Source organism: Hippocampus guttulatus, chromosome 8 (genome assembly GCF_054856545.1).
Source record: "Hippocampus guttulatus isolate MCC_2025c chromosome 8, RoL_Hgut_1.0, whole genome shotgun sequence".
NCBI classification, from domain to species: domain Eukaryota; kingdom Metazoa; phylum Chordata; class Actinopteri; order Syngnathiformes; family Syngnathidae; genus Hippocampus; species Hippocampus guttulatus.
Window position 1 is genome coordinate 14513755 of NC_141268.1, and position 25390 is coordinate 14539144.

The 25390-nt window shown below is 41.6% G+C and overlaps 3 protein-coding genes across 3 annotated transcripts; all 3 read left to right on the forward strand.

Moving 5' to 3' along the window:
• Positions 1-3666: 3666 nt before the first annotated feature.
• On the forward strand, positions 3667-7964 carry vhl (von Hippel-Lindau tumor suppressor). The gene is made up of 3 exons (XM_086118636.1): positions 3667-4079; positions 4259-4381; positions 4639-7964. The coding sequence occupies exons 1-3, from the start codon at positions 3893-3895 to the stop codon at positions 4830-4832; spliced, it is 504 nt and encodes a 167-aa protein (XP_085974762.1). The 5' UTR covers positions 3667-3892; the 3' UTR covers positions 4833-7964.
• Positions 7965-8395: 431 nt separating this feature from the next.
• On the forward strand, positions 8396-14681 carry tatdn2 (TatD DNase domain containing 2). Its single transcript, XM_086118952.1, has 7 exons — positions 8396-8757; positions 9380-9674; positions 9842-10165; positions 11935-12696; positions 12772-12899; positions 13717-13900; positions 14036-14681. The coding sequence occupies exons 2-7, from the start codon at positions 9390-9392 to the stop codon at positions 14174-14176; spliced, it is 1824 nt and encodes a 607-aa protein (XP_085975078.1). The 5' UTR covers positions 8396-8757; positions 9380-9389; the 3' UTR covers positions 14177-14681.
• Positions 14682-15589: 908 nt separating this feature from the next.
• Positions 15590-19021, forward strand: ccdc174 (coiled-coil domain containing 174). The gene is made up of 11 exons (XM_086117881.1): positions 15590-15716; positions 15888-15995; positions 16074-16174; positions 16239-16297; positions 16385-16538; positions 16611-16706; positions 16785-16915; positions 17001-17095; positions 17364-17508; positions 17598-17738; positions 18212-19021. The coding sequence occupies exons 1-11, from the start codon at positions 15675-15677 to the stop codon at positions 18826-18828; spliced, it is 1689 nt and encodes a 562-aa protein (XP_085974007.1). The 5' UTR covers positions 15590-15674; the 3' UTR covers positions 18829-19021.
• Positions 19022-25390: the final 6369 nt, after the last annotated feature.

Sequence of the window (25390 nt, forward strand, 5' to 3'; positions counted from 1 at the left end):
AGGGAAACAGAAATAAAAATACATTATTTCCAAGCCACAATACTTCTTAGTGCAGAACAAATAATCATTACAACCCAATGTTTTGAGATGCAGCCACACTTACTCGATATGTTCCGGTGTGTTGAGTGTGTACAAAGCACGTGGACAAACACAAATGATCTCCCCTCTAAAGAACAGGTAACACAGTTCATATAATTTCACAGTCAAAAAAAACATATTTACATCTAATAACATTGCGAACACTTACGCTGTACAGCTGTTCACACGACTCACTAGTGGTAGATTTCAATCTCCAAACCAAACCACTCCAGATATTGTGCTCTACAAATACCATTCAACTAATTAATCATCTGTCCAAAATTAACACCTAACATGCGTCATGGTAAACTAGTTACCAATTACCTGAATATCGCCAGGGTTACGACGACGATCATGGGTGTATCAAGTTGGGACAAGCAGTGGGCACAGTTCAGCGACTACCCTCCTTCACGTGCATGTCACCCTTACTGGTCTGATTCTCACACGCTGCATATGTTCCCGCGTGTTTTGATCTAGTGTGGCTCTTAAAGTGACAGTGCTACATTTATTAAACAAGGAAGCCTTCACTACAAGCGTCTAAGTAAGGTTCACCTGGTTACATCAGTAATAAAAAAAAATTAGAGCCCTGTAAATTAAATCATTGTTGTCCTTCACAAATGTGAGCGGTGGGATTAAATGGGTTAATATGTCAAGTCTAATCGGTTTAGGTGTTGTGGAGTTATCATATGGCAGACACAACAGATATGTTTAATGATAGAGAGACAGCTACAGAGAAAGACAGATACAATGGATATAAAAAGAACAATGGTGGACGAAAGCCCAGAAAACAGTCAGTGGCAAACAGAAGATGCCTTAGAACTGATAAATATCTGGAGGACTGGTCAGTGTTAGAGCACAAAATCCTTGAATATGCCACACATCTTTCAAGATTGAAATTGAGACATGCATGCCCATATTTACATACTTTGGTAAACACTGCACCATGCAACATCGCGTTTTGTATGCATGCACATCACTTCATAGACACATTCCGTTCACATTAGAAGTCACATTTGCTTTGTAGTGTGAAATAGTTTGATTAACGCCAAATAAAGTTCAGCTATGTTCAAGGAGACTTTTTTTCTGCTTTGTAGCGTAAACCTGAAGGTTTTGTACTAACACTGACTGCTACATGGAACTATACTTGCCTTCACCTTCACAAAGACCACATTTCCAGCAGCAATGCGAAACATGTATCTGGGAGATTTCAAGTGTGTTTTTATTCTATGTAAGGTGAGGCTTCTCTTCCTGTTTGCCACCCTTTCCCTATTGCCAAGACTTATGAGGAAGATGATGGCTGTACTAAATTTAATACTTACCAGACATTTCCTGCAGCTCCTCCAGGGTTATTGTTGTCTCTCAACAGCCCATCTTACCATATTTCTTCTTCTTTTTTTTTTTAAAATCAGTTTTGGAGTTCTAATTCCTGACAATGTCACTGTTGTGCCATATTAATCCCACTTGATAATGACTGTCATCACCATGTTGAATGGTATATTTAATGCCTTGGAAACAAACCATACAAAAGCCTAGGCATTGAGCAGGGGTGTGTAGACTTTTGCTATATCTATTGTAGATACAGACAGATGCATACATACATCCTCATTTAGAAATATACTGTAGAAGCTGTAGTTGTGCATATATTTTTGGTCTGTGGAGGATGTTGACTGAGCTGCGATATACGTCGATTCACACGTCTTATGATTGAACTATCTTTGGACCCAGCTTCAGGCCATGAATCATCCTTCTGAAATGCAGCCACTAATTTGGTGTGGTTATGCCGGTGGTGTGATCATTACCTCAGGCATGGGTTTAAAATGTCACACCGTACAGTCAACTGGGTTGAGATAAGGCTATATCATTCGCAACATAGATAAGCGGATCAGAAAATGGATGGATGGATGGATGCATTCACAACATCCTCTTACACATCACCCCTCTTTGTTTGAAGTGTTGGAAGTTAAATTAGGTTGTGCAGGCCGTTTCATGTGCAGTATGTCATTTAGTTCAATCATTCATACAGCACCTTATCCAGTTCTGGCATTCACACGCACACATTTAGACAACTTGATTTGTCTTAGGAAACTGAAGTACCTGGACAAAACTATTTCCAACCAGTATGCCACAGCACATTAGCGTGCTGCAAGAGATCATTAAGTGTGCTGTGGTACATGTGTTTACAACAAATAATGTATCTTTTGTTCATCGGCCATTGCCAGCAAATGTATTGTGACAGGCAGACTAATTAAATGCTTTTACACTCGATTGCAAATATCCTAGGGATCCACTCTTGATATTTTAGTTTGGTGGTGCGCCTTGATTTTTTATTTGTTTTGTAAAGTATGTGCCTTGGCTGAATAACTAATATGAATGAAATATATACTGAACTACAGTAGACCTTTAATTGGTTTACCAAACAACTAATATATTGTTGTTAGCCTAATAGCGGAGATTGGCTGAGTCATATAGTCACCCTCTTAAAATAATAGCTTGAGTTGTATTTTGACAAAAAAAAACAACAACTTTTTTCCCAGGATGCGGGCTTCCTCTGTTAAAATGACTACATCCTTAGTTACAGATCATTCAATTCTACCGGAAAAAGGAAATTATAAATACATATAATATAATCAGTATTTGGTTGTTTTTGTGTGTGTGTGCGTGTGTGTGTGTGTGTGTTTTCTGAAAAAATATTGTAGGAGGGTAGCAGAATTTGAGCATTGAGTATTATTGTCAGTGAAAGCAAATGAGCTGGATTGTATACATAAGTTTGAAATGGCTTTGGGAATTCTGTTATGAGGCTAACGTTATGTCAAACAATAAAATAAAAACTAAACGACAGGCATAAAAGATAGGATATAAATACAAAGGTCAATACAAACTCATTTTTGGCATCCTGAATACATTTATAATCATTTTATAGAGTAATATATAAGTAATGGACAAGAATAAAATAAAGCAAGGCTGTAACATGAAATGTTAGTTAGGGAGGTCCACGGCTTTACGTTCACAAAATGTTATATAAATGTTTTTTTTTAAGAATTTTTATTGAACAAGTCAGGATACAATTCTCAGTAAACAGAAAACAAAACGAACATGTTATTAATACATACACATATTACAAACATTTAAACAAAAAAGAAGCCAGGGGATTTTTAAACAAATTTTTCAAATAAGGAGCATATAGCCAGAGTCTTAACAGCTTTCTTGTTTTGGAATCCATAATAGAACTCAGGTACTGCTTTGTTTCTGCTTCAAAAATTAAGAAAAGAGGTTTTGAATTACTCCATCTGGATTTGTGGATATGGAATTTAGCGAGAATGATTATTACATTTATAATGAAGGTTTGTTTAGTTTTTTTCGTTACTTTTGTAGAACCCAAATAGTACATTTTTCCAGTATAGCATAGAGTCAGAATCAATACGTTCAATAATAAATCTGGATACAGCTCATGTTATATAAATGTGAGATTGCAGGGCTCCAGACCAGTGACGTCAGTGACGTCTTCATCAAATCGCCCAATCACATAGAAGAACAAGACTGGTGTCACGTGACTTCTAACCGGATATGTGAAACTTGTAAACATACAAGTTGAAGCGGAAGTCGGTAGCGCTTTTTCTCTTGCTTGGCCGTGTAAATGTTTTCGTTTTAAATGATACAAATTAGGTTAAATGATACAAATTAGGAGGTGGACTTAAGTAACTGACGGATAGTTTTTGTTCCTGTTAGCTTTTCGAGTCTAGTTAGTGATTGCTCGACGTGGCTGGCCGTAGTCCGAAAAGAAGTTAGCATTAGCGCTAATTGGTGAACAGCTCAGATGGCGCAAGATGGAGATGCGTCTCTGCCTCTGGTTCGCTCCCTCCACACTCGCATTCCCATGAGTCTTGTGTTCTGCAACCGCAGTCCTCGAGTGGTCAAGCCACTGTGGATTGATTTCCGTGGGGCGCCACGGCCATACAACGACTTGCAGCCCAGAACGGGACGAATAATGAACACCTATGTCGGTAAGGTAACCCTTTGCCCAAAGTAAAAGTGAGGTGACTGACTGTGAAATAGATCTTTTTTCAGATCATCGCGCAACACAACTGATGAGTGTTGCGGCATAGTGGTTAGGCATCACGAGTGTAATTTTAGAAAATTGTTGACGTGTGTTTATGATTGTGACCCCCTCCTACCCACTCAGGCCACCCTTGGATGTTCAAAGATGTAGAGAGTGATGACCTGTTGAGGGTGAACGGCAAAGAGCTCTTCCTGCCTGCTCTGGCAGATGGTGGAGGTGCTGCATTTGTCAATATTACTCTGCCAGGTACATTTACACACACAGTCTAAATGTTGCTGATATTGACCGAGAAATGTGACGTCATTTTTACACTATTGTCGGGCCGGTAATTATGGGTCAGATAGTTACTGTGCATCCCTAGAATAATGTCATCATGTTGCACTATACTGTACTTGAACGGATTAAAATTAGAACTCAGATTTTAAGGTTTTATTTTAAGGCACCTGAATTTTGAAAACGATCAGTTTCAAGTATTACAGTATTTAACTTGCATGTTAATACAGTTTACAGCCTGAAGGAGCGGGCCCTTCAGGTGATCCGACGCCTGGTACGGCCAGAGGACTATAGAAATTTGGAAATAGCACGCTGCCTCATCGAGGAGCTGGAAGACCCGCCCAGTTTGTTAAAAAGTCTACGTCGGTTGAATCAACGTGTAGAGCGCCATCTACTGGACAGAATCCAAGGCCAGGAGGAGTGATTAAGACCACTCCCGGGACTCTAGAACTGTTGCTCAACAACAAGGCAAGCGGATAAAGACTGAACATTCTCCTTTTCATTATTGGATCGTTTGACAGAAACTGCCACCTTTCATTACGGCAAAAGACACTACTAATCCGTTGCTGTTGGTCAGCTTCATTTTCCTCTCGGTAAGAGGAATGTGGGCTGTATGAGATAAAAATGTCTTCTGTGAAGCAGTGTTTTTATTGGCCCTTAAACACGGGCAACCTTCATGACTAATGAAGCGTTTTCCCAGGAGGATCGTCAGAAAGATGATTATGCAAGTCTTGGTCCTCAGAGGTTCTCTCCTACTCCTTTTCCACCCAAAATAAATTGGTGCTCATTCGGCACCAGTGCTGGGCTTAGTTGGTGCTGAACAACTTCTTACAAAGAACGTGTTTGGTTTTCCACCAGCAAAGAGCCAAGTATGAGCTAGGTCATTACATAATTTTAAAGCGTCCAAATGTCACTGCTTTCGTCGACATTTACAGAAGAGCGCCTCAGCTATTAATACTACGAATAATAATGCACCGTAGACATCTGCCAGGCAACTTAGCATAGCATCGATTATACTTGTCTATAGAATATTACAGTCAGGGACTTGCAATCAGCAAAGGCTTATATCTTTCTTCATCATTGTAGATGATCACAAGGCTGGCTGCGATCCGCGATCGCTCTTCTGGTAGGACGCAATTGTGCCGGAGTTCACCGCTCAACAGTTAGTGCAAAACGTCCATGCGTCCAGGCAGTCATTCCTCTCCATCTGCGATCGTCAGGATAACCCCGCCCCCTGACATAGTTAGTGCCAGAGACTGATCCAACAAATAATTGGGGCCAGCTAAAGCGCCAGCGTCAAGCGCTAGAGTTAGAGCCAATTTCAGTGGTGGAAAAAGAAAGAACTGGTGCTCACCGGGGCACTGGCTGGGAACGAGCACTTTCGCACAAGCGCAGTGGAAAAGTGCCATCAGTGTTAACCCAGCTCCAGACAATCAACCCTCACACTCAGTCGCAAGGTGATGGTCATTTGAGGAGTTTTTAGCACACAAAGACACAGATGCTGTCGTCCGTACGCCAGAAGAGAGACAAAGGTTTCAAGAATGGACCTCCACTGTTCGTGGGGGATCCGTAACCTTAAAACCTCTAAAGTTCTTGAAAAAGGAAGAAAAAAACGCCAAGAAGCATTTTCCACGAAAATTGGGCTTTATACCCCCAAAATAAAATAAAAATATTGAGGGGGGGGGGGGATCTGGTCATCCCACTGAGGAAGGCAAAGTTTAAGTCATATTTTTAACAATCTTAATTGTTGCCAGGTTTTGCCTTATCATTAATGCTATGCTCATGCTTCTTCAGAATAAGTTCCATTTCAAATATGCAATGCTTGCCCTCATTTTTTTTTCAGTGGAACCCCGCTGTGGTGCCATTATAACAAAACACAAAAAAAAAAGCCAAAGAAAAAATGAATCAGTCCCTTTGTAATGTTCACTGACCTTGAGTCTCATAAGATTGTTTGTTTGATATTTTATTTTCGGGTTCAGGGTTGGGCTCTTTCAATTTTAAGGTTTCACTGTATTTGATGTCTGTAACTGCTGAGCATTGAAATGTATGACTTCTTTTGTCATTCAAATGTAGTTTTCCTTTTTATTCCAAATCTGACCAATATTCAGTGAGCAGTCACTGTGTGTTAGGTTTTGTTCACAGATGCTATTTACCTCACATTATATGAAATATTAGTCAATATTTTCTCCTGTATGTGTCTTTAGCTGGCAAAAGCTTTGCTTTCAATTACAGTTTGTTCATGTGTGACAGTGACAGAAATCAAATTTAGTTTTACTCTTATGTAAATCAAATACAGAGGTCATTCTTACTATTTATGCACCTATTGAACGAGCATTATTACAGAACGCATTTTTTTAACAAGCTGAATTGTGTTATGCTTTATGAAAACCTTAACCGATTTCTCCACATTTTATGTGACAGTCTTATTTCAAAATGTAATGAATTCATGTTTTGTGGTCAGAGCCCAGGCTTGAATCTAATTTTAATATCTCAGGAGAGATCTGAAAATGGCTTTGCATCACCCTCACCATCGAACCCGATGCACTTTCAGAGATGTTGCAAAGAGGAATGAAAATGCCCCAAAGTGAGAACTGTCTTGTCAGAATTAACCAATCACAGTCAATGTCATGTTAAACGGGAGTCAGCTTACATGTCACCATTTTTAAAAGCTTCCACTAAACCCCAAATACATTTCAGATGTTCTAGTAGGCTTTCCTGACATTCTAACGTTTGAGGAAAAGTCTGAAGGTTTTGAGGTTTGACCGCTAATTCAAACTGTTCATAATTCCCTCCACCTTGTCTAAAGCCCCAGTTCCAGATGAAGATAAACAGCCCCGAAGTATGATGCCGTTCCTTTGGTGATCAGTCGTGTTGAGATTTTGCCAAACTTACCTTTTGAAATTATGTCAATTAAGTTCAACTTTCCATTCACTGGATCATAACAAAATCAAATGTGTTATGTTTGGATTCTAATCACTCCATGCCTTTTATGTTTACAAAGAACCACAGCAGGGGGTAAAAAAATGGTTACCGGTACTTTTATTAGGTAGCATGAAAGAGGCTTCCGTAAACAAAGAATTAACGACGAGGGTGGTGCAGTGGGCAGCTTTCTACTGCTTTGGGAGCAGTTGAGTAAATTGCAATGCCGAGCCATTGGTAGGAACGAAATACACGGATTCGTTTACTCCACCTTCACATGTGGTGAAGCCAGCCAAGATCGAACCGGGGGCCCTCTGGTCAGCCGAACCATAATACAGTGGACAAGACCTCTTCCAGGATTTAAATTGCCCATTCATGACAGAGACTTTGAGATGACTGTGTGGGTATGCAGTAGTCCACATCAATGTCTAATGAATGCTGTCCATAGGGGTCATTTTTTGAATGTTTGAAATGATGATAGTTGAAAAACATCAAGATTTCTTCACTTACTGATAAAGGATATAGCCTCGATGCCTACAAGACAGTTCTGGGATTACCCAAACTCTGAGAGGATTTAAATTTCCCAATCCTGTGCCTTGTGTTTAACGAGTTTAATAAACTTTTTCACACAGGGTAACACCAACTTTTTTTTCTTCCTTCAGCCCTTGCAGTTGTTGCAACTTCTAATGCCGCACAATTCATTGATCCAGCATTTTCTTAAACATTTTAATGGCATCAATTTTAACAATAAGTACTGCGGCAAACTACTTTATTGCATGCTTTTCATAACCTTGAAACGTTTCAATTGCAGGAAATATTAGTTTGAAAACGTCTAACTGGAGGATACAAAACATTTATTCATAATAATCACAATAGGAACATTCATTCATCTTCCGAACCGCTTTATCCTCACTAGAGTCGCGGGGGGAGCTGGAGCCCATCCCAGCTGCCTTCGGCAGTAGGCGGAGGACACTCCAAATTAGCTGCCAGCCAATCGCAGGGCACACAGAGCAGGATATTGAACAGGTTCAATATCAGGCTTCCGCAGAGCTTGGTGATGATCTGATCATTTGAATCAGGTGTGTTGCAACAGGGAGACTTGGAAAACATGCAGGACAGCGGCCCTCCAGGACCTGAGTTTGACACCTATGCTAAATGCTCGCACCTGTTCTCTTGACCAAATCTCGCGAGGTGCGACGAACACGGAACTCTGTCTCCATCTAGTGTTACAAAACGCTATAGCCAAACAACGTTCTATTCGGAAATAAAACTTTAGTTACTTTATCGTCCTAAAAATCACTCCAAGCTTTCTGGGAGGTGCTGAATCACTAAAACGGACTGGACGCCGTTCACAGTCGTCACAAATCTACGATCCCACCCCCAAGAGACAAGTTAACTGTCGAAGTGTGTACGCACACGTTGATTTTCACGTGAGTACCTACTGAATTTACAACTATAAATCTACTTTTCTTTGTGTTTTCACTTTTTAAATGTCATGTTTGCTTTTTAGGACACACGTTGCGGTAAAAGATGGCTAATGCCGAGCTCGGTGGTTAGCTAGGCTAATGTGAGCCTTACCTGGATATATTAAACGTTACTCTTGTGTTTCTTAGTAATTTCCAATTTTCTGGTGGCTCTAACGTTGGCACGTGGTAAAAAAACAAAACAAAATAAAACAAATGATTAATGTCTTCAGTCATTCTTACGTTACACTGCCAGTTGAATGTAAACCGTTAAGATGCTTCATGCTTGGTGGACCTGCGTTGCTGAGCCTGCGACGCCCTTACATCGTCTTAGTTTAATTATGACTACTTTTCGTTCTAATATTTTGCCCGTTGTAACCAAGTAACCTAAATAATAGAAACAACACTAAACTACACGCACGCGAACTTTTTGTGGAATTCCTGCCTGACTATAATGCTTGTGGATCGTCTGTGTTTGTTTGTTGCCCAATAAAGTTCACTAATTCATATTATGGTCGGTTTCCCCCATGAGATCTATCTATCTAGATCGATAATCTATTTTATCTATCTTATCTATCGATATGTCTAGGTTTTCCAACATGGACAGCAACAGGAAAAAGTTGGCTTTTAAGATATCAAAGCGTCAAACAGTCACCTCCCCAACTGTATGTTCCCGTCAAAGAGATGTAACACTCACGCCTGGCAAAGTGCTGCCTAAAGCAGATTTGCCCCTCACCAACTCCCCTGGACCAGTTGGCTTTGGCGAGCTCAGTCTCTACACCCCTAAGAGGAAAGCGGAGTCACCGCTTGATGTGGTTGCCTCTCAAAGCAAAGCTGAGCTCCGGAAGCGCACCAGGAAGTATTTTGAAACATTCACATCCCAGGTGATTTTGTGCACTGTGCTGTCTGTCAACTTGTTGAATAATTTATTGTGCAATACATTTTGCAATAACAGACAATGTAAGATGAGTAGAAGTGCTGTTTATGGTGTTACATGGGAATCCCGTGACTGAAATTGCAAGATTTTACAGTTTTTTTGGTCATCTCACAGGACACAAATCAGCACGAGTCTGCACAGAGCAACGTATCCACTCTTCGCTCACACGTTTTCATCAAGAAAATGGACAGGACACCAGAGGCTTTCGAGACCAGGGGACGGATGAGCACACCTACAAAAATTAGCACCAGCACTGGCTGCTCTGTGCCCCCTGCAAGCCCCCATGAGAAGAGTGAAGAACATAGTCAGGCTTCACTCACGACTAATTGCTGCTGGTCACCGCAGCTCAAGATCAGCGAAGATGAGTGCTCAACTTCTCAAGCAGTTGTGGTTTCAGTTTTCCAAAAAGATGATGCAGTCCCTCAAGTCGGCAATTGGGTAAGTCCCAGTTAATCGAAAGAAAATGATTATTTTTATTGTCCTATACAGTGCTTATAAAATGCCATTGGATTGGTTAGAAAACCTTCTGTGCCATTTCCAAGTCATGTTTTACAGGCTTCTAGTTAGAACGTCTGCCTCACATTTCTGAGGTATCTGTGTATCAGCTTTGATGCCACCTCTAAAGACAAAATCTTTGCACGACAACTGTTTGATGTCTTTAATGTTCATAAATGACAGAGGGGAAAAATGGTGGTTTAACTGCGTATCAGCTTTGATGCCACCTCTAAAGACAACATCTTTGCAGGACAACTGTTTGATGTCTTTAATGTTCATAAATGACAGAGGGAAAAATGGTGGCTTTTATTGGCAGTGTAAAACGGTTCTGTGTAAACAAATAATTAACGACATAGCGGTGCAGTGGGCAGCGTTTGACTGCTTTGGGAGCAGTTGTGTCATTGGTTGCTCAAGGGCACGTCCGCCACTGCGGTAAGGGAATACTGCGACTCAATGCTCATTTATTCCACAAGCCCATATGCTGCAGCCAGCCAGTCAGGATCAAACCGGGAGCCTTTTGAGCGGTTGAACTGTAATACTTTGTAAGTTTGAATACAGCCTCTGTAATAGGAATAATCGACTGTTTGCCCTGGTAAAACCTTACAGACACAGTTGTAACATATTGTTTTAAATCCAATCCAATCTAATTTGATTTGTTTACCATATGTGAACCCACTAGTCCGGGGGTCGGCAACACGAGGCTCCAGAGCCGCATGTGGCTCTTTGGCGACATCTCGTGGCTCCCTGGAACTTGATAAAAAATGTTTGAAATGGAAAAAGATTTAATAGTAGGCTAATATAGCTCAAATAGATATAGATACATGTTGCAGTTACGAAAAAGGAGAGCTGTGGTGTTGGTTTTTAAAAACGTACACTTTATGCTTTTTAACAGTCTCGACAAACGCAGACACGTCTGCGTCCGACTCCGTGCCTTCTCTCTTCTGTTCGACTCGAGAGGCGTTTATAGACAGCCTCCGAAAAACCAAAAATTAATGATCAGTTCACTGACACAAAGAAAAGCGAAAATAATGCACCAAAACAGAAAATCAAGCGAGGAAACTACAAAATAAATTATATGGGGGTGTTTGTGAACACACAACAAAGGAATAAATAACAAACAATTCTGAGACAGTTCAGTCTCTTACATACATATAGCATGTGTTTCCTTCATTGTAAGTTTTATAAAAGGCTTTTATTTTTGTGCGCCTCCAGACATATTTGTTTTTTGTTTTTTTTTGTCCTATATGGCTCTTTAAACATTTTGGGTTGCCGACCCCTGCACTAGTCTGAATGCGGTATTCTGATGAATTTTGCGTCCGTTTCATCAAGTATCTGTTTGTGAACGAACCTGCCAGGGGCATTAAGCCCCAGACAATTTAGCGACTTGGATCATTAGGGCACACAAACCACCTCTACCACAATAAGGTGACAGTGCAGGGAGGGGACAATACTTAACCACGTTTTCAATTTTATGTATACAAGTGAATGTTGGAGTGAACACTTTCGCTAGCCATGCAGACGGCCAGGTCCATTCAAGAGAATGAGAGCGAGTGTCGTCTTTCCACATACTGTGATGTTAATTACAGTTTCAATGTTGTCTATCAGGGTTTTGTGCTGGAAGTAGTTGTAAAAGAACCTCAAGCTCAAAACCGTGACTCTTGTGTGCTCTTGAGTATATTCCAGATTCCTTGTCTTACCTTATGACTCCGCAGGATGACTCCTATGACGGCGGGAAATGCCTGAGCCCGCCACGCAATTACAGCTTTTGCGCTACATCTCCCTTTTCATCCCCGGGAGAATGCAGTGTGGACTTGAGGGATTTAAAGAGGACGATTTTTCTCTCAAACAAGCAGCAAGAAGGCAGAAGCCATTCACCAGTGGCCCGAGTGGAAAGCGCAACCCGAAGCGCCAAGACTCTCGACTTCTCGGACCCCTTTGCCTTGCCATTACAGTCGGACAGTCGTGAAAGTGCCTCCTCATCCACACGCAGGCAGTCATATGCTGGCTCTTCCGTCCATTCCCCCCGTTACTCATTTCAACATGATAGACCGCGGAAGCCAAGACTGTCCATGGATAAACCGCAACCCCCTTGGTCAAGTTACCCCCACAGCACCGGTGGCTTTATCGACACACACTGCCATCTTGACATGCTTTACGGAAAACTGCGCTTCCGTGGCTCCTTCGGCCGTTTCCGAAGTCTCTACCGCTCTAGCTTTCCGGCAGAGTTTCGAGGCTGCATTACGGACTTCTGCAATCCGCGGCTCATGTCTGAGGAGGCCCTGTGGCAAGATCTCCTGGATGAGCAGATGGTTTGGGGTGCTTTTGGGTGTCACCCACACTTTGCTCATGAGTACTCCAGCGTTCACGAACGCAGCATACTGAAAGCCATGGGGCATCCAAAAGCTGTGGCGTTTGGCGAGATGGGTTTGGACTACTCCCATAAAAACTCCACTTGTATCCGCAAGCAAAAAGAGGTAGGGGCGGAATCACTTAACCTGAGTCAAAAATGAAGCTGCGGTGTCGTCACGGTTGTTTGTCTCGATGTGAAGGTGTTTGAGCGGCAGCTGCAATGGGCTGTGACCATGAACAAGCCTCTGCTCATCCACTGCAGGGATGCAGACGACGACCTGATAGCCATCCTGAAGAAGCGTGTCCCCAGAGATTACAAAATTCACAGGTGTGTATTCATATGGTTTTGTTGGCTCTTGACAATTTACTACCTTCTTCAGGGATGTCCAAAGTTCAGTACCGTCCAGGGGCTATTCGGAGAACAATGCACTCTTTTATTTGTTTGTCCGTCTGTCCGTTGGTGTATTCTAAGAAATCAAATTCATGGCTTGCATCATAAAGTTGGGAGAAACTGTTGGAATATGTCACACTTTTTAATAATAATAAAAAAAAAAGTATAGCAAAAAGAAAAAGGTTTGAATTTTCACGTCGCAAGATAATCACATTTTTAAATGTAAAATATTATTGAAAATCTGTCCATACCATTTTTTTATTTATTTAAAGTGGCAGACGGAATAATACAGTCAGCCCCTACTGTTGGCAGGGGATAGGGACCTGGTTCAAAAAAAATTAAAAAAACACAATACAGTATACTGTTTGTAGAGCCTCCAAACTAGATGTAGGGTTGCATTTTTATTGTTGTTGTCCTTTTGGTCGAGGCGCAGTGTGCAATCAATTGGTGTGTAGCTGCGTTCGCCACATCGCTTGTTGTACGGCGGACCTAATACTACACAATGCACATGTTTTAGGATTTTTTTTTTCTCCTCCCACTTTAAAAATGTTTAACTGCTTAAAATATGTTGACCTCAAGTATATTGAATTAATTTTAGCTTGCTGCACAAACACAAAATAAAGTGGCTCTCTTCTTCCATTTTCTTGTCTGTGGCCCTTTGTGGAAAATCTATGGAGAATCCATAACTACATCAACACAATCCTAACCTGCCTTTTTTTTTGTCTGTATGCTTTGATTATTTTGGATTGTGTAGGCACTGTTTCACAAACAGCTATCCGGTGATCGAACCCTTCCTGGAAGCGTTCCCCAACTTGTATGTGGGCTTCACAGCCGTGATCACCTATTCCAGTGCCGTTGATGCCCGAGATGCTGTCCGCAAAGTCCCTCTAGACCGCATCGTGTTGGAGACGGATGCGCCGTATTTCCTGCCAAGAATGGTAGGAAATGTGATTTATTTATTTATTTTTCGCTCCATTCACATGTATTTTATCCAAGCACCCCAAATGTGTTGCCTTTACTTTTATTGTTATTCAACAACAGGACACGTTTTAAAGTTTCTTCCATTCTGATAGGTGAATAAAGACCACTGCAGGTTTTCCCATCCGGGACTGGGCATCCATACACTGCAGGAGTTGAGTCTACTTAAGGGGGAAGACATGCCCACTATGCTCGCCACCATCCGAAACAACACCACTCGGCTTTATGGCATCTGATAATGGGCTTGAATGTTTGAAAAATCTGCTTTCTTGCAGTTGGTTTCTTTTTGGCCTGACTAATATTATATGTATCTCAAGTTTTATATGTGCAGCGCGGTGTACATTTGGGCAATTGAATGGTGCCACATTATAAGCAGTTATAACCTTAGATTGTTGTGATTTTATTGGATTAACATGTTTCATGTGGTCCGCTTTGGTTTGAAAGCTTGCCAAGTAAATTCAATGCTTGAATTCTTGCAGTTTTGTTTTTGAAGCAGCAGTGCCCACAAGAAGAGAGAGCGGTACGCTACAGTACAGCATGGCGTGGAAGTGAAAAAGCATTTTTAAGGCACATTATTGATTGGGGGAATCAAGTACTGGCGCTCTGAAGGACAAGCACATTTCCACTTTGAAGTTCCATATTGAGTGCTTTTTCTTTTGAGCAGGCAAGGTTTTGAAGAGAAATTGACAGCTCTGACTCATGAAAAACAGTTAGGGATGTGCCGGTTGACAGTTTCTCAATAAATACAATCCCAACATGTGGGTCAGAGTACACTTTGTTCCGGACTCAACAAATGTGCCCAATGCATGCGGCAACACATCCACCTCTGCTTTGATTTGCCTGACACTCTCACCCCAGGGGGTAAGGAGGGGTTTTGCAGCGTTTCTGTTTTCTGCTTGTTTTGAAGCATGTGATAATAGATTTTTATCCGTCACATATCATGCGAGTAATTTCCTGTGGCGGCCCCTGACTGAAATGGAATAAGCCAAAAGTTAAAGGGGAAAGACGTCACCTTTATACGTAGTTCTGAAAGTGTCGTAGTGCAGTGGAATGGAACATGTTTTCGTGAATGGAACATGTTTTCGTGAAGATCCAAAGCAACACAAATTTGATGAAATAAATGTGTGTTGAAAACGTATTAGAATATCTAATTCAGAGGTGAGCAAAGAACGGCCCGCTGGCTATGTATGACTCCGTTATTTTCCTGCAATATCTGTTGCATTATTATTTTTTTAAATCCTCGGATTGATCAATTAACGATAGTGCCTTTTTTTCTGCGGTCAACTGATTTATTGTAAACAGTGGAACACAAAATAGTAAAATAATTTTAAAAATAATTTAATTAAAAATATAATCATGGCCATTAATTTGTAACAGTTTTACAATCAACAATCCTACGCAAAATATAAAAATATTACAACTTTAAAATGTTACGTTTTTAAATTATTTTTGTTGTATTTGTAATAATGATAAAATACGATCTATTATTTTACTAATAAAATGAGCTATTTTACATACACATTGAACCTACACATTGAGGAAGCCATGAAAATGAGTACAGTAAAGCAAGATCTCGTTTTATAGAATTAAAATTAAGGTGCAGTTGCTAAGTATGACCACGAGTAGGCAGTAGTACAACATTTATCAACTAGCAAAACTGTAGAAGAAGGTTAGAAGAGGTTCGTGCCCTGTCACGACAAATATCTTCAAATTTGATAGAAAAAAGATTTTAGAATGGACAAGAAGAAAAGACCGTTTGACGTGACAGCGTCCTCGGTAAGTTGCACTTTTAGCAAGCATACTATCGACATTGTGCGACGGTAAATGTCGCGAGAAACCCAGCTAACGTTAATTTTCATGCTAGTTTGCTATCATAAAATTCGATTCATTTACGTAGCTTCAGAAATGGTCGAAAGTAGATTCTTAAACCTCTATGGCTTCTTGTAGCTGGTGGACCTTAAAGCGGAGCTGTACAGAAAGCAGGAGCAATTCAAACAGCAAAGACTTGGCCAAGAAAGTGCTGGCACTGGACATAAACCAAAACCCATAGTTAAGGTACGTAAAGTGTTAATTCTGAGTTTTCCTTGTTAATACAAGCTGTCAACTCAAGTTGTTGCTCTATTCACTGTGTAGAAACCAAATGTATGGGTTAAGCAAAACTCTGGAGTTTCGGCAAGAGATGAGAAAGATGCAGAACAGCTTGCTGAGGAGCAGAGAACCTTGGATAGTGCAAAGTAAGTTGTCAGTACTGTCAGTAATAAAATAATACTGTCATTAATACTTTTTGTTATTTATTAGGAGCAAGCTAGAGGAAAAAGCCAAACTCTATGAACAGATGACTAAAGGAAATTTTCCAGGTCAGAAATGAGTGGTACGCCACCTACTGTATGTGTGATCTTAATTGCAAAAAAAAAAAAAGTTAATTGCATTAACCTTGTTCTCAGATGAAGAAACGGAGGGGTTGTACCTGGTGGATTTTGCACAAAAGATTATTGACAGAAAAAGAGAAACGCAAACACAGAAGGATGCTGACATCGAGGAGGAGGAAAGAGCCAGATTGTCCCCTGTTCCTCCTCCCCAGAACCCAGATGAAGAATGGTATTATTCATGATTATAATGTTGACCATTTAAGTCGTGAAAAGTAAACTGTTTTTCTTTGTTCCGCTGTAGGGTGGACTTTGTGGATGCTTTGGGACGATCGCGAAGGTGTATGAAGAAAGACTTGCCAGATTTTATGAAAATGGACTACAACTTCAAAGGAACTGGGTAATTAAATCAAGCTTGACTTTTTTTTTGGGTGGGGGGGCATAGATGGTGAGCTGAGAATGTGTTTGTTCCATTTAGAAAAGTCTCTGCTGACTTGCTGTCAGAGGACATGCGGAGAGAGCTGCAGAGGCAAGAGTGGGAGCGAGAAGAGGAGGAAGCCATGAAGAAGCCTGTTGGACCCGTCCACTATGAGAACATCAGGGCTCAAGGTTAGCTTTCGTTGGGGATCCACTGGAATACGCAAGTGGAAACGGAAATTCGCCTTCACCTTTGTGCTTTTGTGTCATCTTGCAGAGGCTCGGGAGCTTGGCGTGGGCTACTTTGCCTTCTCTCACGATGAGGAGGATCGCAGAAAGCAGAGGGAGACTCTGGACATGCTCAGGGACCAGGTGAGCCGCTTATTTTAATATCCATTCTTTTCATGTACTGTTGGCGGGGTCACTCTCGTGGTACATGAAGAATTACGGTCTTTAAGTCATACTTTTGACCTCTTTAAATACATGATTTTTTTTTCAATTCTGTTACATTTTTACAAAATATTAAGGATATTCGTTTATCCAAAAAAAACAACAACCTCAACCCACTTGAAAAATACCAGTGTGTAAATAAATAAGCCTAGTATGCTCCCCTGAAATGGATGACCGTCCCCTTTTTCAGACGACTGACCAGCGGAGCAAGAGAGAGCGACTGAAAGAGAAAAAGAAGGCCATCCTGCAGGCCCGGTTGGCCAAAATAAAGCAGAGGAAACTGAAGGCAAAGGGGGGTGTGGCAGAGGAAGAGCAGCTCGAGGAGGAGAACGAAGGTTCAAATCCACCACAACGTCACATTCTGTTTTCTCCTTTTGTTTCATTTGGTAATATACTTGTTTGTGTGGTTATGGTGACTCTGAAGATGAGGACGTGACGGCACTCTCGCCTCCGCCGCATGATCCACCAGAGGTCAGCAGAGTGAAGAAAGTGGAAGTGGAGATTCAGGAAAGAAGGGACACCAAACCTGGAGTCCCTCATGTCCGAGAGTGGGACAGAGGCAAAGGTATGTTGGTGTATCACTGTCATGCGATAAAATGCTCTTAAAGTATATCATGAATAATAAAACCGCAAAGGCGTCGAAGAAATCAAAATATGGTGATAAGCAAAATATTTTAACAGAAGTATATTTCATTTTCTGCCGGGTGAAAAAAGATCCGCATGGACACACGCAAAAAAAACCCCACTTTTACACCAAAACATTTTTGCTTCAAGCACATTTTGGCCAATATGAATCAGTGTCAGTGTCGACAAAAAGCTAAATTACATACGAAAATGTGCCTCTGTGTGTGGACGAAACTTATTGTGCTATTAAAAAAAACTGCTTTAGAAAGTACTCCGCTGATTGGCAGGGAAAAAGCTAATCACCATCTGAAACATTCAAAGAAACGTTATTAGCATATGTGCCCCCACTCGCAATTCAACTCGCGTGTCTTTCCGACTTTGTCACACGTCTTTCCCTTTTTTTTTGTATTCCAGAGTCCATGTTCAGTGAGTGGAAAAGCCGGCGTCAGTCGGAGAGAGAGTCTGAGTTTGCACCTCCCTCCATGTACTTTACCGACCAGAAGCGCCCTAGACCGGCAAAGACACAAATACCTGAGAAGAAAAATCCCGAAATGTCCTTCTTGCGGACACAGGCCCCAGCTATGAACACTGAAAACCAGGATGATGAATCACGCCCCCCCCCTGCAGCCGCCCCCACACATCCTCCGCCACCACAAAATCCCCCAGTCCAGCCACAGCCTCCGCCACCATGCCGCCCGCCAGTTCCCCCTGCCAATCTCCAGTACCTCTCTCCTCCTTTTTACCCTCCATTTACTCCTCCACACTTTATATGCCCACCTTACCCATTTCCTCACTTCCCCGCCCACTACCAAAATCAATATCCCCCTCAGTGTCCGCCTCCAATGCCGAGCCAGTTCCAACCACAGGTGCACCCTCAACACATTGTGCCCAACCAGCCCCAGGTGCCCCCCCAACCCAGCGAGCCCAGCCAGCCTGAGCCAACTCCCAAAGCAACAGAGCCCGAGCAGCCACCTCTAGGTCCCTCCCAAAGTTTGGACGACATACTCTCCTTCTACAGGAACGCCACCTGATACCTGTGTGGATTAAAAAAAAAAAAACGGTAATTTGTTATTAAAACAATTCAACTGTGACAAACATGAGGAGCAACAATATTTCCCTCAAAGTATAATTAGCACACTTTACCCAATGTGCCATTTAGGGCCATTGTGAAATATTACACTTCTGTGGTTTAAAGATTTAATAAATAAGACAGATTTGCTATAATCGTGACTTGGTTATTATCTGAGAGTACACATGCAGGACGACTTCAAATATGCTTTGCGTGCCACTTTTGCAGGTAGTACACACCTTGACGTACAAATAGGACAACATTGTTGAATACCATTGTAAATTGTAATCACAGTTAACCTAGTAAAATATGAAACCAATACTTCAATCAGAACTGACTGTCGCATTTTCATCTTTGTAAAGCTGCGGTTTTTGCGAAGATGATGCATGTGTGGACTTCTGAGATATATACCCTACAATTGACTGGGGTGTACTGCACCTCTTATCTAAAGTTGGCTAGGATGGGCTCCAGCTCCGCAACCCTAATGAGGACAAAACACTGGCGAATGTCTTTCTGATGAGACCAGTGAATGCCTGTTAAACCAACAACCACTAGATGGTGCTGCTATCAAAATGTTGGTTACAATACTGCAGTGGTTTTGAAAAAAAAAAAAGCAGGGAATCAAACTTTCAGTATGACATGTCATGAATATCAGTCAAGATCACCATAAAGGGCACTCCTCTAAAAGTTGAGATTTTTTTCCATTGACCTTAATTTTCACTGTAGTATGCAAATATTGTGCTGTTCGATATACTGTACATATTGGTCAAGGTCCACTTTTATTATTACTGTTCTTATTTTTTTTTGTATGGGATAAATTATTAACCCCAAGCAGACAATGAACATACAAACAGCAATATATAAGGTGGAGATTTTTGCTTATTAATATTGGATGAGCACATGGTGAATTGCTACATTTTCACCATGACTGGGGGATTCTGATGACTGCACCAAACACATTTTATCGTCATCTTAGCGTTGATGTTGTCACACTGGCAACCAAAAAAAGCACTCCAATAGCTTGTGTGATGGCCAATGTGGGTCTATACTGTAACCACATCACGCTGTGCGTGTCACCTATTTTTGGTGATTGTCCCAATAAAAGACGATTGCCTGCCATACAACGTCCACATCGAGCACACGACAGAAACGGCACTCTCACCCATTACCGAGCTGATAACGCATGTGATAGTCAGCCATGCTGACTGGCCACTTTAGTGCACGGAATGACTTTTATGTGAGGGCGGGTGTCGTGACAGAAGCCCTCCCCACCATTCCTCTCGCCTTGCCATCATACGGATGTCAACGCATGGAAGTGTCACTTTAATGAGCAACAGCCATAACGGCCGCTAAGATGAACGAGGCACGGGACGAACTTTTGCAGCGCGTCAACTATCGTACCTAACGTGTACCGTTTAAAAATGCTTCTCTTGGCCCTCCGGGTTCCCATTCTTTGCCAGTACTCTGGGTGAATTGTACATAAAATGCCTTTATTTTTATTTTTATTTTTATTTTTTAACAACAGCCACCTGCCTGGCATCCCGTCCTGCTAAAAGAAACGTGTGTCGCAGGCTATGACGCAAATCTTTGTTGACAGAAATGTTGAAATGTAATATTTATTCTACACATTTTTCCAGCATTGGAAAACATTAAGAATGTTTGTATCATGTTTCATGTAAAAATTCCCTCCCCCATCTTTTTCCTTTTTCAAGAATTTTTGAAAAAGCTCCAAAGGAGCCACTCGGCCGGCGCTGAAGAGCCGCATGCAGCTCCAGATCCGCAGGTTGTCAACCCCCGAACTAAATATTAATATGACGAGGATGAGTGTTTACCACCGCCCATTTTACCACATGTGGAACCCCACATGGGATGACATTTTGAGCCACTGGACTTGACTGAAGTATCTTGAAGGCTGCGCATATGACGTGAATACCGCACAAGCATACGCGAACCTGATTTGAAAACTATCGGCTTTCTTTAAGAGACCCATCTCTTCATATCCCGGGGCGCTTTTTGTAAATGTGTTTGTTGCCTCAATATGCTTGATTTAACCAGTTGAGTCTTAATGACCTATTATCCCTAATGGCACTTTCCGTATACCCTCCACTTGTTTTTATGTTCATGGCTTGCAATTCACGAAGGAATCCTAAATTGTTCCAAAAAACCGATAATGTATTTTGGTCTTCAATTGGCTGCCTTGTAAAATTGTGTTTGCTCTTCAGGTTGACACACTTGTCCCGTGTTGCTCAGGTAAGTTTACCGAGGTTAACGATTTATGCTTTTGATTTCCACGTTCAGTTTGTTAAGTTCACTTCCTGGTCGAAACCATTAAAGTGCAGCATCGTAAAAGTGCCCCCCAGGCTTAATTAAAAATCCCTCACCGTTGAGAGCCTTGTTTGAGCTTGAACCATGACCAAAGTCTCCCTAAAATCAGTCAAACAACACGCTTTGAACAAGTTATCTCTGCCGAGCCATGCACGTTATTGTCCCATCGTGACATTTAATGTTTACAATGACAACCGGCTTTTTATGATTGCTGTACATTACAATATAGAAGTTTATGACCGTTTATAGATCAGACCTCGCGGGTTATTGAACTGAAATTGTTGTCAAACGACACGGGCGCGCAAGTGGAAGGAGGATTCATCAAAGTTGGTCATTTCGTGAATTCATGTATGAAGACAATTAAATGCGACAAATCGGGCTGTCCATATTATCAGCCAGACTTGCAACTAATGTGTATCAATATACTATAGTGCTAAAAATTGTATAGATTTTCGAGAAAAGTCAATTCTAGTCAACTTGTGTTTTGAGTTCCGTCAAAAGAGTTGATGGTAAATATATGAAAGTCTGTTTCGTGTAAATGCATTTTTGTGAGGACACTTGACCAGTTTGAGTTTTCATCAATTGAACTGCTTTGTCTTTTCCGCCGCTGCGCTACCTTCCTCCCGATGACATGTTTCGCTCCACATGAGATAACTGCCTGGCCTCATCTGCCATCATTATCGACATCATCATCATCTTTCTCATCCTCACTCCACTGTGAGCTGTAAGCAGCCGGTGTGTTAGCAATGAGAGCTCGCATTTGCCACATAACGGGGGCTCCTGCTGCCCGGTGTCGCAATCTGCTGGAGATCACTGAGCGTATGTGGCCAGAGTAGCAGATGGATGAAAGAAAGATGAACGCAGGCCTCTACGACGATTGCCGTGTTTCCAATTTTCAGCAGAAAGGGTGCAGATATGAACTCCAACACCTTTCTGTGGTTTGTTACGGATGCTTTCTCATGAATGTCATGCATATATTAAAACATACTAAAAAAATGGAGGGTCGTTTTCCTCACCTACTCACTGGATAGCTGTGGATTTTCAGCAGATTGGTTATTTCTTTCTCAGGGTGGAGTCATTATTTTGACCCGGCAGATTGGATTGAAGGTGTCATGATGTTGTGTCTCCAGCAGGTGGCAGAGGTGGGCCTTCCCTCCTGCTTCCACACCTGCTGCCAATTATGGATCAAGTTAAGACATGTAGTGAAGGACTTCCTGAACACCAACTCCATCGGATTATTGACCTTGTTTGCTGTTCATGCTCAAGTGTTATTTTCCAGACCTCTCGATCTCGTCATTGTCATTTTTGCTCTCTCATCTCTCGCCTTGTAAGTATTTATCTTATTTTGTCTTTGATCTTGGTCTTGTTTTTTGTTTCGTGAAATAGGGTTCGAGTCATTTTGTTTATATTCTGGGATGAACTCTTTCGTTGCCTTTGCGAGCGAGTGCTTTTTTTTCGTGTATTGTATTTCCTGGTTCTTTTTGACCAGCAATTTTAGTTCATACCTTGTCGGTGCGCTTTTGTGATTAAATATTTTTTGTACGGATTTTGTTTGTGTCTTCGTTTAGTATTCAGTTCTTTCCCGAACTGTGTCAAAAAATTGGATTTGGGTGGGCAGAAGAAGTTGTTGTAAATATATCAACATTCTTTAGTGGCCGTTGGTGACTTCAATGTGGAAAAATGGTTTGCTGTTTGCTTTTGGGTGTTTCCAAATGAATAGATAAAGAATAATTTAAAAACAAAAGTGTCCAAAATGCATCACGTGAAGCTACTGTATGTGTGAAGTCTCCAGGGTGGCGTATGTACACAGCGCACGGCCTTCCTCCCTTCTCTTCGAAGACTTTAGCCGGCCGGCCACTGTTGGCACGGATGCTCCCAACGGCCTCATCAACTGCGCTCAGGTGCAAAGGGGAGCCAAAGTAAAAAATCAATTAAAGTGATGCGGGGTTGTGTGTGCCGGAAAGTGCCCAGCATGCTCGCTGCCTGCTGTGAACAGATGCAGCGACAACTCTTCCAAGTATTGTTTGCCATTAAGTCTGATGCCGCACGTCGGACCTCCGGGGGTCCTTTCTTTTATATACTAATTACTCACACAGTACTGCTCTTGAAACCACACACTTTTTGGACACTTGGAGCTGAGGGAGGAGGGGGGGGGGGCAGTGACCTTCTAGTACAGTTCTGGAGTTCTAGCTCACTAGACTTCATTTCAGGAAGCATCCAAGGATTAAATCAGCCTGTTTTGATTTGTTCTTTGGATCTCGATGTCACTTTTCAAAAAGTGACCATGAAGTAAATGGACTCTCAACCTAAGTGGTGACCCAAACATTTGTGATGGGTCTTGAGTATTTCAGTGTCATGATGAGATTGCATGTTCCCCCCATGCGGGGCCAGCATGGGTTTTCTCCGCTTACTTTTGCTTCCTCCCACATTCCAAAAGAAGAATGGCTGGAATATTAGACTGAGCCGCTGTGATGCAACAGTGTCATTGAAGCCTACTCCCTTAAAAAAAAAAAACATCCGTCCAACCATTTTCAACACTGCCTCTTTAAAAAAAAAAGAAGTAACAAATGGCAGCAGACTCAACCCACTTAAGAACAAGCAGCAATTTTGGCAGTTAGATTGATAGCTTAAGGCAAACAAACAATGCAAAACACAGTGTCGCAGCATTATAACCCTTTACGTAGTGGATATTTGAACACAAATGGTTGGGCAACACATGTAGACCGATCATGTCTACATGGGTTGATTCTTTTCAGGTTGTTGCCTGCGACTACTTCCACTCGCCCTGCTTCACTTTGAGTGGAAAAACAGAAAAACAGCGCCAGGAAGGAAAAAATCAAGATGGAGTTCCCTTTTTTTTTTTTCAAGTCTCTCTTATTGTTTCACCTCCGAGCAACGGAGAGGAGGAGACGCGCAAGGAGCGCCTGACGGAAACAGGAGACACTCGGACAGAGAAGGACCACCTTTTTATCTAGTCGTCTGAAAGTCATGGTGTTTGTTTTACACGTGTCACACACTTAGCAACACTTTTATCGGTTACCGTTTGCGCAATCGAATGACATACAATTTGGGAGACGATTCAGACTCGGACGTGCTTTAGCTTCGATACCAGCTCATTTATGTCTTAGTATCATGACTAAGTGAATGTTATTTACCGTCTTTCATGAAACAGTGGTAGCTTTGACTGATGTTTGAAATAAACTAAAATTGGAGGAAATCCACAATTTCTGTAAAAAACAAGTTTCTAGAAGAAGTAATAATTGCCATATAATGTACAATCACCGAGAGATAAATCTCCCAAGATTTTATTGCATAAATTTGGACCTGCAGAACGACAAAAATTGCAAAAGGCCAATCGAGATCTCTGTGCGACGAAAATGGCTTTTGGAAGTCTGAATAGCATGCTTAGAGGGTGAAAGCATCGCTTATTGCTATGGCATGCGCTGGACGACCTGCTTCACAGAAGGAGTTTTGTTTTATTTCAGTTTCATTTTGTCATGGCTCGCGGCATGGTGGGCGACTGGTTAGCATATTAGCATATCCACCTCACTGTATAGATGTTCAGGGTTTGATTTCGGCTTCGGCCTTCCTCTGTGGAGTTTGCACACAATCTCCCTATGCCTGCGTGGGTTTTCTCCTGGTACTCCAGTTTCCTCCCATACCCCCAAAACACACAGGGCAGGTTAATGGAACGCTCTAAATTGTCCCGAGGTGTGAGCGTGGATGGTTGTTGAACTGTTAATGTATTAAAAAAAAAAAAAGCCTACTGAAATAAAGTAGAGGTGGTGGTAGTATTTTTTTATTTTTCCCCAAATTACACCCTTTGTGGTTTGAAGTTGCATTCGACTACATGCCGATGTAGATTTGAATTAATTATGAACAATAATTAAGTATTCAGCCCGAATGATCACTATCATTACAAAAGGATGTATAATGGCGACAGTTTGGATTAATTCTTTCTTGCAAGGGAAAATTGTTTCAAAATGATCACAACCCGGAAGTCAAACACTATCACGTAGTGGATCTGTTTTTTTTTTTCATCAGGTAAATTATTTTTCTTTAGGTTTGCGTGTTAATGCAACTCCTGTTGTTCCAATTTCCAATCCCATACTGTGACCCCCCACCCACCCTCTCTTGCCCCCTTTATAAAAGCAAAGCTTGGGACTTGTGCCACCCCTTCCTTATGTCCTTATGCATTT